General features: G+C 38.8%; 1 protein-coding gene across 2 annotated transcripts in view; it reads right to left on the reverse strand.

Moving 5' to 3' along the window:
- The window catches only part of TCERG1L (transcription elongation regulator 1 like), a 174,391-nt gene that overhangs the window by 26,662 nt on the left and 135,657 nt on the right, over positions 1 to 12,072 (reverse strand). For both annotated transcript variants that reach the window (XM_081189491.1, XM_081189490.1), the window contains exons 7-8: positions 10,353 to 10,441; positions 64 to 218 (exon numbers count right to left, since the gene is read on the reverse strand). In XM_081189491.1, the coding sequence (XP_081045617.1) occupies positions 64 to 218; positions 10,353 to 10,441 (244 nt within the window). The remainder of the gene's footprint in view (positions 1 to 63; positions 219 to 10,352; positions 10,442 to 12,072) is intronic.

Consider the following 12,072-nt stretch of genomic DNA (forward strand, 5'->3'; position numbering starts at 1 on the left):
TCTCAGATCTAAGTAGACATCTTTTAAATTTAAATAGATGAAAATAATCACAGCATTAGTTACTTGCTGAAGTTTCCAGTTTGCGTTTATGAGGTGGGTCTTCAATGATTCTGTTAATATCACCACGATTCTTTAGATCCACAGGCTTCTCCCATACTGACAACTGCATTGTAGGGTTGAAGAAGAAGACTCGGTCATCTCCAGTCCAGACTATACACCTATTTCAATCAACAAACTAGGCTTAGAGAATCACAAATACAGTGTGGGAAGAAAGATATTTCTTGCAGTGCTAATTCTAGTCTTATGCTGGCGTTCCCAGCCATGGTTCTAAAGAAAGTAGGTCTATGCATGGTGACCCCACCTGCTGCATTGCATTCCCATTATCTGGCCAGGCTGTGTAGATTCTCCTTGCAATTTGGAACAATGATTGCACACAGAGCTTTCATGTGTAAAAAACAGTTCCCCACTTCAGACCTTCTCCCTCCAATGTGTGGAGGGGAGCACAGTTGAGTAATATGGACACAAAGGATGGGTTGGGCCAGTATGTACAGCTGGGGCCAGCAAGGTGCTGAACAGAATATGACTTTGGTATTTTCCATAAGTGAATGCATATTCCATCCATAGTTCCACATTCATGTGCAGCTGTTGGAGGCTGCTGACTTGTTCACATCAGTGCCATGGTGAGGGCTATTTAACCCTTACCCCTTGGCCATTTTCCAAATAAATGTCACCTCCCCAGAGCTGCTGCTATCCCAAGAATGATAAATACAATTTCCGCCTGTAGGGGAAAGGGAGCATCTTGGGGAGGACAAATTTGGTCATGGTAATGGTACACGGTGGCAAAAGCTGAACACCGCTGCCGCCACCATTGAACTAATAGGCAACCTGCCCACCATGACTACATTTTAGAAGATCTGTCATGGATTTGTCATGTATAGTTTGGCTCTTTTTAAAAAAATCCATAGACCCAATAATGTATTTTTATACAAGCATGTCATGCAATAATAGGATGTAAACTTTGCAAAAGCTGGCTCCCCAGCAGGGCTGTTAGAAGAAATTTCATTGTTTCATGACCCTGGTATATGTTAAGAAATCATCACTCACAATTATCAGCACATTTTCACAACTAGTAATTGTAATTGCCATAATAATAGGTTACTACTGCAACACAATATGGTAAAGAAAGAAATACTATTTTTTTAAGGCCATGGTTCATTTCTAAATTGATGCAGGCTGGTGGGACAAAGGAGTCTTCAGCTGTTTTGCATGATATATGCCGTATATAATTAATCTACCAGCTATATTTATCAATCCATCCAGGGGTGGAACGAACAATAACCAAATATACATTGTACAAACATTTATAAGGGTTTATAAGGGTAGGCATCACTAGATTCATTTTACTAACAACTGAAATAAATCTAAAATCTAATAGAAAACCAGCAGATTCTAGATAACAAAGTTAGTTTTGGGATTAAAGCAGATTTCTAAAATCTGAACTTCAGAGTATGAATATATGTGTCATTGGAAAAATATATATTAAACTTGCACAAAATGTTATTTTATTACCAACCATAAATACTCCACAGGGGCACAAAAAAACCCTTAAGCTCTTATCTGTATGGTAGGTGTCAGATGGAGGAAGGAAGCTAGATTTCAGAATGAAAGCTTGCATATAAATGAAAGATTAATAAAGATTAAGCAGTAGGAAGATGGAATTAGTTTTCACATAATAAATTAGGAGTAATTAAATTACAGCAAAATGTTACTGAAATTATTAGTAATACCTAATGGCTTTGGAAAGAAATCTACTGGGCAATTTTCAAACATGTTATCTGTGATAAAGGATTTTTTCATTTCCAGATGAAAGAAGAAAAGACTTAGTTTAAAATTATTGTTCTTGTTGAACTATGAATTGGATAAACATTTTTTTCCTGTGATTTTTGTAATAATGTTCAAGGGAAATTTTATGATTGTTTTTGTGCATGTTTCGGAAGCATGGTTTTTAATTCCACTACCAACCCTGTTAATCAGCTCAGAAACTGTAAGCACATCATTGACCAGGTTTTTAGCTCACAGTAGATCACACTGAAGTTGATAGAAAGCTTAAGGAGCAGAAAGCTAAAGTACTATAAATATCATGGCCATGGAAGCATGCACATTAAGGAGCCAGCATGTGATGTGAGAACAGGAGGATAAATCAGTACTTAATTGATTTAACATAAGACTAAACGTACCGACTCAGTAAAATAAATATCTGGATTATATGAAGAATAATATTGAGTGCCACCAATGAATGCATAAACACTCATATTATTAGTGTCAGTAACAATCAGGGGCAAAGACCTCTGCATATGGCTTTCTATGGATGTTCTCATATACCAGTTAAGAATTTGTAAGCCTTTCCTCCCATGTCCTATAGCTAATCGATACCATAGAGCTGCTATTAACCTTGAGTGGGGCTGGCACAGCATCCTGCCTGTCTCTTCACAACCAATGGGACAGTTTTGGACAAAGGAAAATGGCAGCCTCAGGCAAATGAGCAGGCCTCACAAACTGCTTTGAATTAACAAATAACCACAGAGGATCCTGATCACTGATCTTCCAAATCATCTCAAGATAAGCTGTTTGTTCAGCTCAAAGCAAAGGGCTAAAACTAGAGAAACTCAAAAGAATGCTTGAGGAACTAAATATTGGCAAATTTCAGCAAGAACTGAGCTGATCCACACCTCCCAAATGGACTAATGTGCACATCCGCTGGCGTTTGCACTTTCAGAATGTTCAGGTGCAGTTCTTGACTTCAATAGTAGTAGTAATAATAATAATAATAATAATAATAATAATAATAATAATAATAATACTTGATTATTTATACCCCACCTGTCTGGCTGAGTTTCCCCAGCCACTCTGGGCGGCTTTCAGTAAAATACAAAAATACAATAATTATTAATATTATCAAATATTAAAAATTTCCCTAGACAGGGGTGCCTTTAGATGTCTTCTAAAAGTCAGGTAGTTGTTTATTTCTATGACGTCTGATGGGAGGGGGTTCCACAGGGACTAAATCAAGATACATGCAAGAATGCAGCTTTAAAGAGAAAATATATTTAGAAATGCATATTTTGCAGAAAAAAGTAGGCATTTTAAAGTAGGACTTAAATAAATATTAATTTTTTGGTGCATATTATTATTTTCTAAATGCATAGATTAGTGCAGAAACGGGGGTATTAGTGAACTTATGGGTGAACAGAGGCAAAAGTGCTTGAAATAGATTGATTCACCTATCCCTAGAACTATGAAGCGGCACAGCCTATCAGATCTATGAAGACAAGAAATAGCTGGGCTTTCTATTTTGCGGTGGGGGTGGGAAGGCTTGCAACTGTACTCATTATGCTGATTTTATTGCTTGGCTTGTATTGTTCATTGTATTTTATGGTGAACTACCCTAGCAGCCCCTTAGAAGGAATATAAGGATATGAACTAAATACATAAAATAAAAGCTAATAAATATTCAGAGCTGTAGATAAGTGTCCCAAATAAGATACAGTTTTCCAGCAGTTAGAGATAAGGGTGGGTGAGCCCTCTGTGGATGGCATTGGAAATAAGCTGAGCCATGTTCCAAACAATCAGGAAATGGTCTAATTCATTTCCAAGCCAAGTCAAATTTTACCCCTGATCTGCATCCACTAAAACAGAAAGTGGGAAGAGGGCCCCCCAACTCCTGCAGAATAATGAGGCAAGAAGATTCTTAACACGGGTGACCCATCCTGTTTTGCCACCTGAGGCACAATGGGAATGTGCCACTACCTGCCTACTCTCCCTGCCATCCTGGCCATTTCTTTTCTTTTCTTTCTTTTTTTGATCCATTTTTTGATGTTTCAATGCATGTATTATTTACATAGAATTTCATATTTCTCATTTTTATACATTCACATTTTCTATTATATTTTAAATCCACATTTAGTTTTTACTTAATTATTCCATGCTTTCTCCCCTCGTGACTCAAAGACTTCCCTCCACTCGTGCATGACTTCCTAGCTTTGTTTTAAGAGTTATTATTGTGTTTGTACTGTGGTAATTTATTTATTAAACAGTTGTTCTTGTACTTCTATCTATATTGACTTTGTGAGATCAGTTGATTGATTGATCTCATGGCCATTTCTTTTTGCCTGCCCCGGGGCAACACTGTGCTAGAGGTGCCAACTCATGGGGCCCAAACTACTTTGCCCCCCATATCTTTGGTGAAGGGGCGCTCCCCTCCCCAATGTCGAGGGGGCAAAGGAAGCCGAGCACAGAGCCGAGCACAGCACAGTTTCAATGGCTGGCTCCTCCTCCTCCTCCTCCTCCTGCCATGGAAGGAGGCCAAGCGCAAGAGAAGAAGGCCACTGGCCATTGAAGCCGCGCAGCACTTGGCTCTGCACCTGGCTTACTCCCGATGATGTGACATCACATATGCAGTATGGGAAAGAAAAAATAAAACTTTCGTGAGCTACTTGAATAGGAAGCCGATGAACTAATTGTTTGGAAAGGGAGAGCAGCAGTATCTCATCTCAAGCATGATAGCAAACTTCAAGGGTGACCATTTTGCACATTCTACTTTACTATTTTGCTTTTGCAATGGAGGAATACACATGAAAGTAGAAGACGGCAGGCATTTATCTATTCACTGTCAGTGAGCTCAATGTAATATCCATTGTAATATACATATACAGTGTTTGCCTTGGAGCCAACACATTGAGTTCTGAGAGCTAATTCTAAACTAAAGCGGGAAACCCTCAGTCTTTTAAGTAGTGAGATGTTAAGAGATGCACAGGAGTAAAATCTTCTGAAGCCTTTTTGCCAATAAAATTCTTGATCATTTCCTTGTCCTGGAAATTTTGATCATTCCACAATTCATTCTCTCCTCTGTTTCTAAATTCCACTTCTCTGGTCTGTGTTTTCACTGCCATGCATAATAAGAGAATTGATTACCACCAAAAACACACATTCATTGTGTGGACCGTTACCACTGGGCTGGCTGAAGTCGAGGTATTTATTTAGTAAAAGGAAGGTAATAGCTAAAATAGAAACGGTCCTTTTCCATATCTAACTGAAAAACCCAGCAAGCCCCTCTGGAGAGGTGCTTAGAAATGGATCCAAATGGCAGCTCCCTCTAGAAATGCCTTCACTTTCTCACTTCTAACCCAATTTGACATTTAATTTAACCATTATCGGTCTCATCTCCCAGAATCGCACACTGCTTGTCCCTATTTGGCATAATAAAGGTTTCAATTATCCAAATGCAAAAGTATGGTAATTTGTTTCACTCACAGGACACTAATTAAAAAAGGTGGCGATAGAAGAATTTTATATATAAAATCTTCTGAAAACTAAGGCTACAATACTAAGCACACTCAATCAGATTTAAGTACCATTGTGTTCAGTGGGTGTAGGACTGACATGTTTAGGATCACACTGCAAAGGTATAAACTTCAGAAAATAGTTCTAAAAGCACTAATTATTTGATGTGACAAACTTCTGTTTTTTAAAATCATCTTAATCTGAGAAAGTGGGGTTTAGTCCACAAAAATGGACGCCACAGTTAATAGTCTTCAAGATGCCACAAGGCTCCTTCCTCGATAGTTAAGATTAGCTTTTTAAAACCAAAACTCCTGGTTTATAGCTTGAGTTTAACTTGGATTATCACCTTCTGTATCACACATTCTTCATTCATTTTGCAGCAGCAAAATGTCCTCCACTGATTTAAAAGCCAAGAGGGCAAGTGGTCTTTGAGGTAAACCTATGTCTGATTTTTTTGTTTTGTTTTAATCTGCAATGTTATCAACACTTAAAAGTTCATATCTGCTAGAGATGAACATCTATTGCCTCCTCAGTGATTAACACTGTGCTGATTATTTTACGCATGTGTAGTTAGATGTTCCACTGTGTTCAGTGGGGCTTACTCCCTAACCAATGTAGGCTTGCAGCTTTAACTATAAAGACCCTAGAGCAGCAGCTGAACCCTAAATAATTTAAAGCTCTATTTTAAATAAAGCATTCCAACAAGCCTCCCCCCCCCAAAAAAAAGAACTGTGGTTTTCAGGGAGCACACACAAAAATTACAGGGATTGTCTCTGGAAAGTATAGGGCTGCCATACGCCCAGATTTTCCCAAACATTCAAAGGCGGAATTGGCATCTGGGGGGAATTTCTGAAAGGCAGCACTTTGTCCTGGATCTTAGGGAAGTCAATTGAAAAATTGTGTTTTTTGCAAACTTTTTGAAATATGGCAAGGCTAGGAAAGAAGGAACACCTGGATCACATGATAGTGCTTGTGACTGAATCAAATGCTAGTTAAACAGCATCAATACTGTGGAAAATAAGTATTGTCTGGAGGGAACAAGAAATATCAGCAATAATTGAATCATAGAGTTGGAAGGAACCAAAGCAATTGCCTCTCAATTGAAGGGATCTAAGTAGGGGTGGGGGGGTTCCTTTTGGAACTTGCATTCTTAAACTTGTTTATAAATGATATGAAGTTTGGGGTGAGCACTAAGAGGTCAAGTTTGCTGATGACACCATTATTCAGGGTATAAAAAAATTTGCAAGGAGCTCCCAAAGAATATCTCCAAATGTGATAAAACAGAATTAAAATGACAAATGAGGTTCAATGTAGGCAATTATAAAGTGATGTACAAGGGTGTAAAAAACATCCCAACCACATATACTGAAGTGGCAGTGACTGATCAGGAAAGAAATATTGGGATCATGATAGATAGCTTGATAAAAATTTGAGCTAGTGTGTCACAGAGGAGAAGGAGGTGGAGGAGGAGGAAGAGGAGGAGAGGGAGAAGAAGAAAGGCAAATTCCATGTTAGAATTTTAAGCATTTAAAAATAAAACTGTCGCTTTTATAATGCCTAACACGACAAATTTATAGAGCAGTCACACTTGGAATGATACTGCAGTTGCTGTGAATCACAGGGGGTGAGAGTACTGTTGCACTTGGCGTCTGGGGAACACAAGCAGTGTGATTGTATCAATATCCTGCGTGCAGGCTTCCCATAAACATCTGGTTGGCCACTGCAAAACTGGATTGATCTTTGATCCAGTAGGAATCTTATTCTGTTCTTGTCTAGTACAAACCCCTGCTGATGCAGAAACTCCTGAAAGGTGGCCATCCAGCCTCTAATTAAAAATCCCTTACACAGGGAAGACTACTTCCTTCCAAGGCCATCTATTTCAGGAGCAACGTACATAACCATTAGCCAACCAATTCACTGTAAACACAAAGAAGACCCTAGTGGCATTTTAAGAACTAAGGGTGTGATCTTATTAGGACTTACTTAGGATTACATCCCATTAACTGCTGTGGGACGTCCACTTAAATGTGTATAGGGAAAAGCTGTAACACCTTTATTGTGGTATAAAATTTTGTGGACTAGAGTCCACTTCATCAAATGCATGAAGCATGAGCCTCAGTTGGGAGATATACATAGATATAGCAATTAATATAGATAGATGATAGACAGATAGATAGATAGATAGATAGATAGATAGATAGATAGATAGATAGATAGATGATAGATAGATAGATGATAGATACTGTAGATATAGATAGATAAATGTAAAGGACTGTTACAGACTGTACCTTTGCATTTCACAGTATTTTAGCTCTGCTGTTTACATTTCCTCTGTGTGTGTGTGTGTGTGTGTCCCCCATCTGCCTGCCCATCCATTCATACCCATATACACAGATACACCTCACAAGGCTATAGAGCAAGTGTGACAAACTTTTAGCCCTCCAGGCGTTGCTGAAATATGGCTCCCATCACACACAGTAAGTGTGGCTAATGAGCAGGGATTATGGGAGTTGTAGTTCAGCAACATGTGGAGGACCAAAAATTCTGGTATATAGGAAACCTGGTATATAGGGAAATAAATTGTGACATCAAGCTATGAACAGTTTGACTCTATTAAACAGGATTTCAATACACTGTGGATTAATAAAAAGGAACTGAGGTGTATTATGAGGTTTAAAACTACCACGTAGGATGCAGAGATTTTGAACCACTAAGAACAAGGAAAAAGGAAATATGTTGCTTTTTAAAATAATTCATACATCCAGTCTAAATATATTCATAATGGCACACGCATTCCTCTAAGCAAATGCAATGACCTATTTATGTTCTTTTAATGTACCTAGAAGACAGAAAACGTCATTTTCCTTTAGGTATTTTGCCTGTATGTGAATTGTGAATATGATGCATTAGTTGCTATGACTATTCTATGGCCTTGTAGTATGCCATAAATCATAGAATTGTTGAGATGGAAGTGACCCTAAGTATCATATAGTCCAATCCCCTAAAATGCAGAAATCTCAAAACATGGTCCCCCATCCAATTTGGAACCAAACCAGACCCTGCTTAGCTTTGCAACTGTGCTAGCTGCACTGCTAAGGGGAGCAAATATGGGTGGGGCAGGCTGCACAGAAGCAATCAGAAACTCACCTTTTAATCTGCTTTAAGCTATACAACCTGGAGTCCCTCTCAGAATTCCTGCTCTTGTTTCCGAATGACATCCCAGCCTATGCCTGGTAATGTCACATCAACCACAGAAGCATGGAGCCAACCTACGAGTGGAGAGGGTTGGGGATCAATTCCAGGTTTTTACTGGGTGTAGTAATATTTCATAAATATTTTGATTTCCTATCTAAATAGGCATGAATTAATAAGATGCTCCTTAAAGGATTGCTCCATGTTTCAGTGTGATTCTGTGATAGATTATCAGGTGGAATCAGCTTGATTTTAAGTGTCAGGTTGTTATTATTATTATTATTATTATTATTATTATTATTATTATTAATTATTATTATTATCAGATTGAGTCTCTATGGTTCTATTGGGTATTCTGCCATGATTAATGTTATTCCTTTGTGATATTATGGATTTTTTTACAGTATTGTTATGAATCAGAGTTCTGAATTAAGGTTGGGATGTTAGAACTGGGAAATAGCCAGACTAATGTGTGATTAAGATGGGAAACAAGTGTGTAGTAAGAGTTGCCGTGGACCCACAGATAAGCCTCTGTTATTAGCATATGTGAAAGCTAATTAAATCAGGCAGACATTTTAAGACATGGCCCCTCCTTAATCCTAGGAAATTAACATGAGTCAGGCACTAATTGAGTGAGATTGAGTGAGGCAAGCTTCCTTGAGATGATAGCCTGGTAGGGAGCATGGGATAAACAACTGGGAAGTTCAGAGCATCTAAGGGGCTAGGTGTGAAAAGCAGAAATTGAATAGGCTTCTTCGCTTCTTTAGGGGATAAAAGTTGAGAGTTTAGAGTGGCATGGAGGATTTAAGGAACAGTTACTAAGCAGTGGGCTGGCGAGTCAAACAAGCAGGATGCTGGTGCCTGTTTTGAATCCAATGTTGTGGCTATGGGAGAGGTCAGAATCTCTTGGAATGTAATGCTGGAGATCCCTCCACTGGATTCAGCTTGTATATATTTGCAAATAAACCATATATCATAAAGGCACCACAGACTCCGCTGTGCCTAACTGTCCAGAAGGGAACGCAGACTCTGGTTAACACGCCGGGTACTCCTGGAATTTCATACGGCTTGGAGATTGGAGTGGCATGTAACTTTATGGAAGCATGGGAGTTGTCATGATAACAACAGCTAAAAATGGGAATCAGCATGATGCACAAATGGAAGTGTTTTTGTCTTAACACCAAGATAGGGTTGCACCCTGCCATTCTGCTCATGCAACAGACTTCCTCTTGTACAATGGAACTTCGCCTACTCCCCTTCAGCTCCCAAGCACCCTCAGAACCTGATACAATGAATGAAAGAGGAAGGGGAAGTTCTGTTGCAGTGTTAGATACTGTACAACCCGGAAATATCATTTCTCAGGAAACAAAACAGATCCCAGGTGTCCCTCGACTTTTTATCTGAGCTGCTGTGTAACTGACAGCACAATCCTGTGCATGCTTTCCTGGAAGTAAGTGTCACCAAGTTCAAGGAGACATGCTTCTAGTTACGTGTACCATAATTTTGAGATTTTGGTATATATATTAAATATTATTTTTTCCAGTACTTAATGTGGACTTTTAACTAGTCATCCATTCCGAATTTTAGGAATAGAGCAGGTTTCAATACAAAAATGTATTGATTTCATTTTTTTGTACAGTTATGAGACCAGTAGCAAAAAGTTGCAGTGATAGTTTCGGAAGGAAGATTGTGAAACATGCCACTATTTCCAAGATATTTGTTTCTCCTCTGCTTAATTGGCCATGGCAAAACAGACCCTCCATTTGGGTGGCAATAGTGCTGATAGGATGAGTGAAACTATCTGGAGTAGATAGGCTTACCATGGAGATCCTGGCACAGGAGTGGACGCCACAGGCTTGTTGCCCTTTGAAGAATTGTCATCGCCTGGGAGCAGTTTTAAAGGGTGATTCTTCACATGGAAAAATAGAGAGACTGATCAACAAAAGACATGTTTGTTAAGTATAATTGGTTTAATTGACACAGAAATGGAAAATGCCTCTGCATTAATGAAGGTTCAACATTCAATCTTTAGAGTTGGTAATTAACAAATTGTTGTTTTCTGCTAGCTAACGTGTGAGTGTTGTAACCTTAGTTCAGGTGACAAAGGTACTGAGTTGCAAATAGCCATTTTGGATGGTGTTGCCTTTAGTCTTTTGTCTCAAAACACTGTGGAGTGAAGATGTAAATGAAGCTCTCAATGAAAACAGCTCCAAGTGAAATGGAGAGAGAGAGAGAGAGCGCTTATAGGTCTGTTTGGATTTTTTCATATTTTGTAAGATGCTGAACTGATTATGCTTAGTCAAGCATATGTCTTATGGATAATTTGGCTGTATCTTTGGTTATTTTGTTCTGTTTTGAAGAATTCTTCAAGTAAAACTTTGAATAATATTTTTATGGGTCTTGACAATGTTTATTTCCAAAAAGAGTCATTTATTATGCATCCACTCACTTCATGCTTCACAATATTAATATCTGCAATAATCATTATACTACGTGCTTCACTTCAACTTGCAGTCTCTATTGAAATTAAAGGTAAAGGGTAAAGGGACCCCTGACCATTAGGTCCAGTCGTGACCGACTCTGGGGTTGCGGTGCTCATCTCGCTTTATTGGCCGAGGGAGCCAGCGTACAGCTTCCGGGTCATGTGGCCAGCATGACTAAGCCGCTTCTGGCGAACCAGAGCAGCGCATGGAAATGCCGTTTACCTTCCCGCCGGAGCGGTACCTATTTATCTACTTGCACTTTGACGTGCTTTCGAACTGCTAGGTTGGCAGGAGCAGGGACCAAGCAACGGGAGCTCACCCCGTCACGGGGATTCGAACCGCCGACCTTCTGATCGGCAAGCCTTAGGCTCTGTGGTTTAACCCACAGCGCCACCCACGTCCCATCTATTGAAATTAAGCATATGCTATTTTGCACTCATACAAACAATACATCAACCTATAAGGAACTTAGCAGGGAGCAATAAACAAAAGAACTAGAAAGAGATGAATAGAAAGGTAATTGTAGTCCTGTACTTAATCTTGATAATAACATACTTATGTACAAAACACAAAAAAAATGTGTGTGTAGATAAAACAATTGTCAGGATTGTTACAGAAAAGAACCACTCTACATCAGATGTTATGACTCAATCCTATTGTGCATTTCAATTAAATTATTATTTTACCATTCATTTATTTGAAACCATCACAACTAGTTCCATTTCCATTTCAGGTGGGGTGGGGATGTTATTGTTATTTATTGTTTATAAGCCACTTTGGGAGTCATTTGAATTAAAAGTGGCATAGAAAAATAACAAATCCAATCACATTATGCTAGGTTTTAGGTGAGAAAAAGTATTTGAACCTAGGTCCATTGAATTCCAGAAACCTTATTCACTGCGCCACACATTAATTTATAAATTGCTCTGTGATGCTTCTTCAATGTCACCCTATTATTACTTTCCTAAGGGGCAATCCTGTGCAACAAAATACAATAAATAAACCGGAACGTACGTGGTATAAAAAAATTACAGGGTTTCAGCAGAACATTTTGGAA

This window comes from Podarcis bocagei, assembly GCF_964188305.1.
Source record: "Podarcis bocagei genome assembly, chromosome: 4".
NCBI lineage: Eukaryota > Metazoa > Chordata > Lepidosauria > Squamata > Lacertidae > Podarcis > Podarcis bocagei.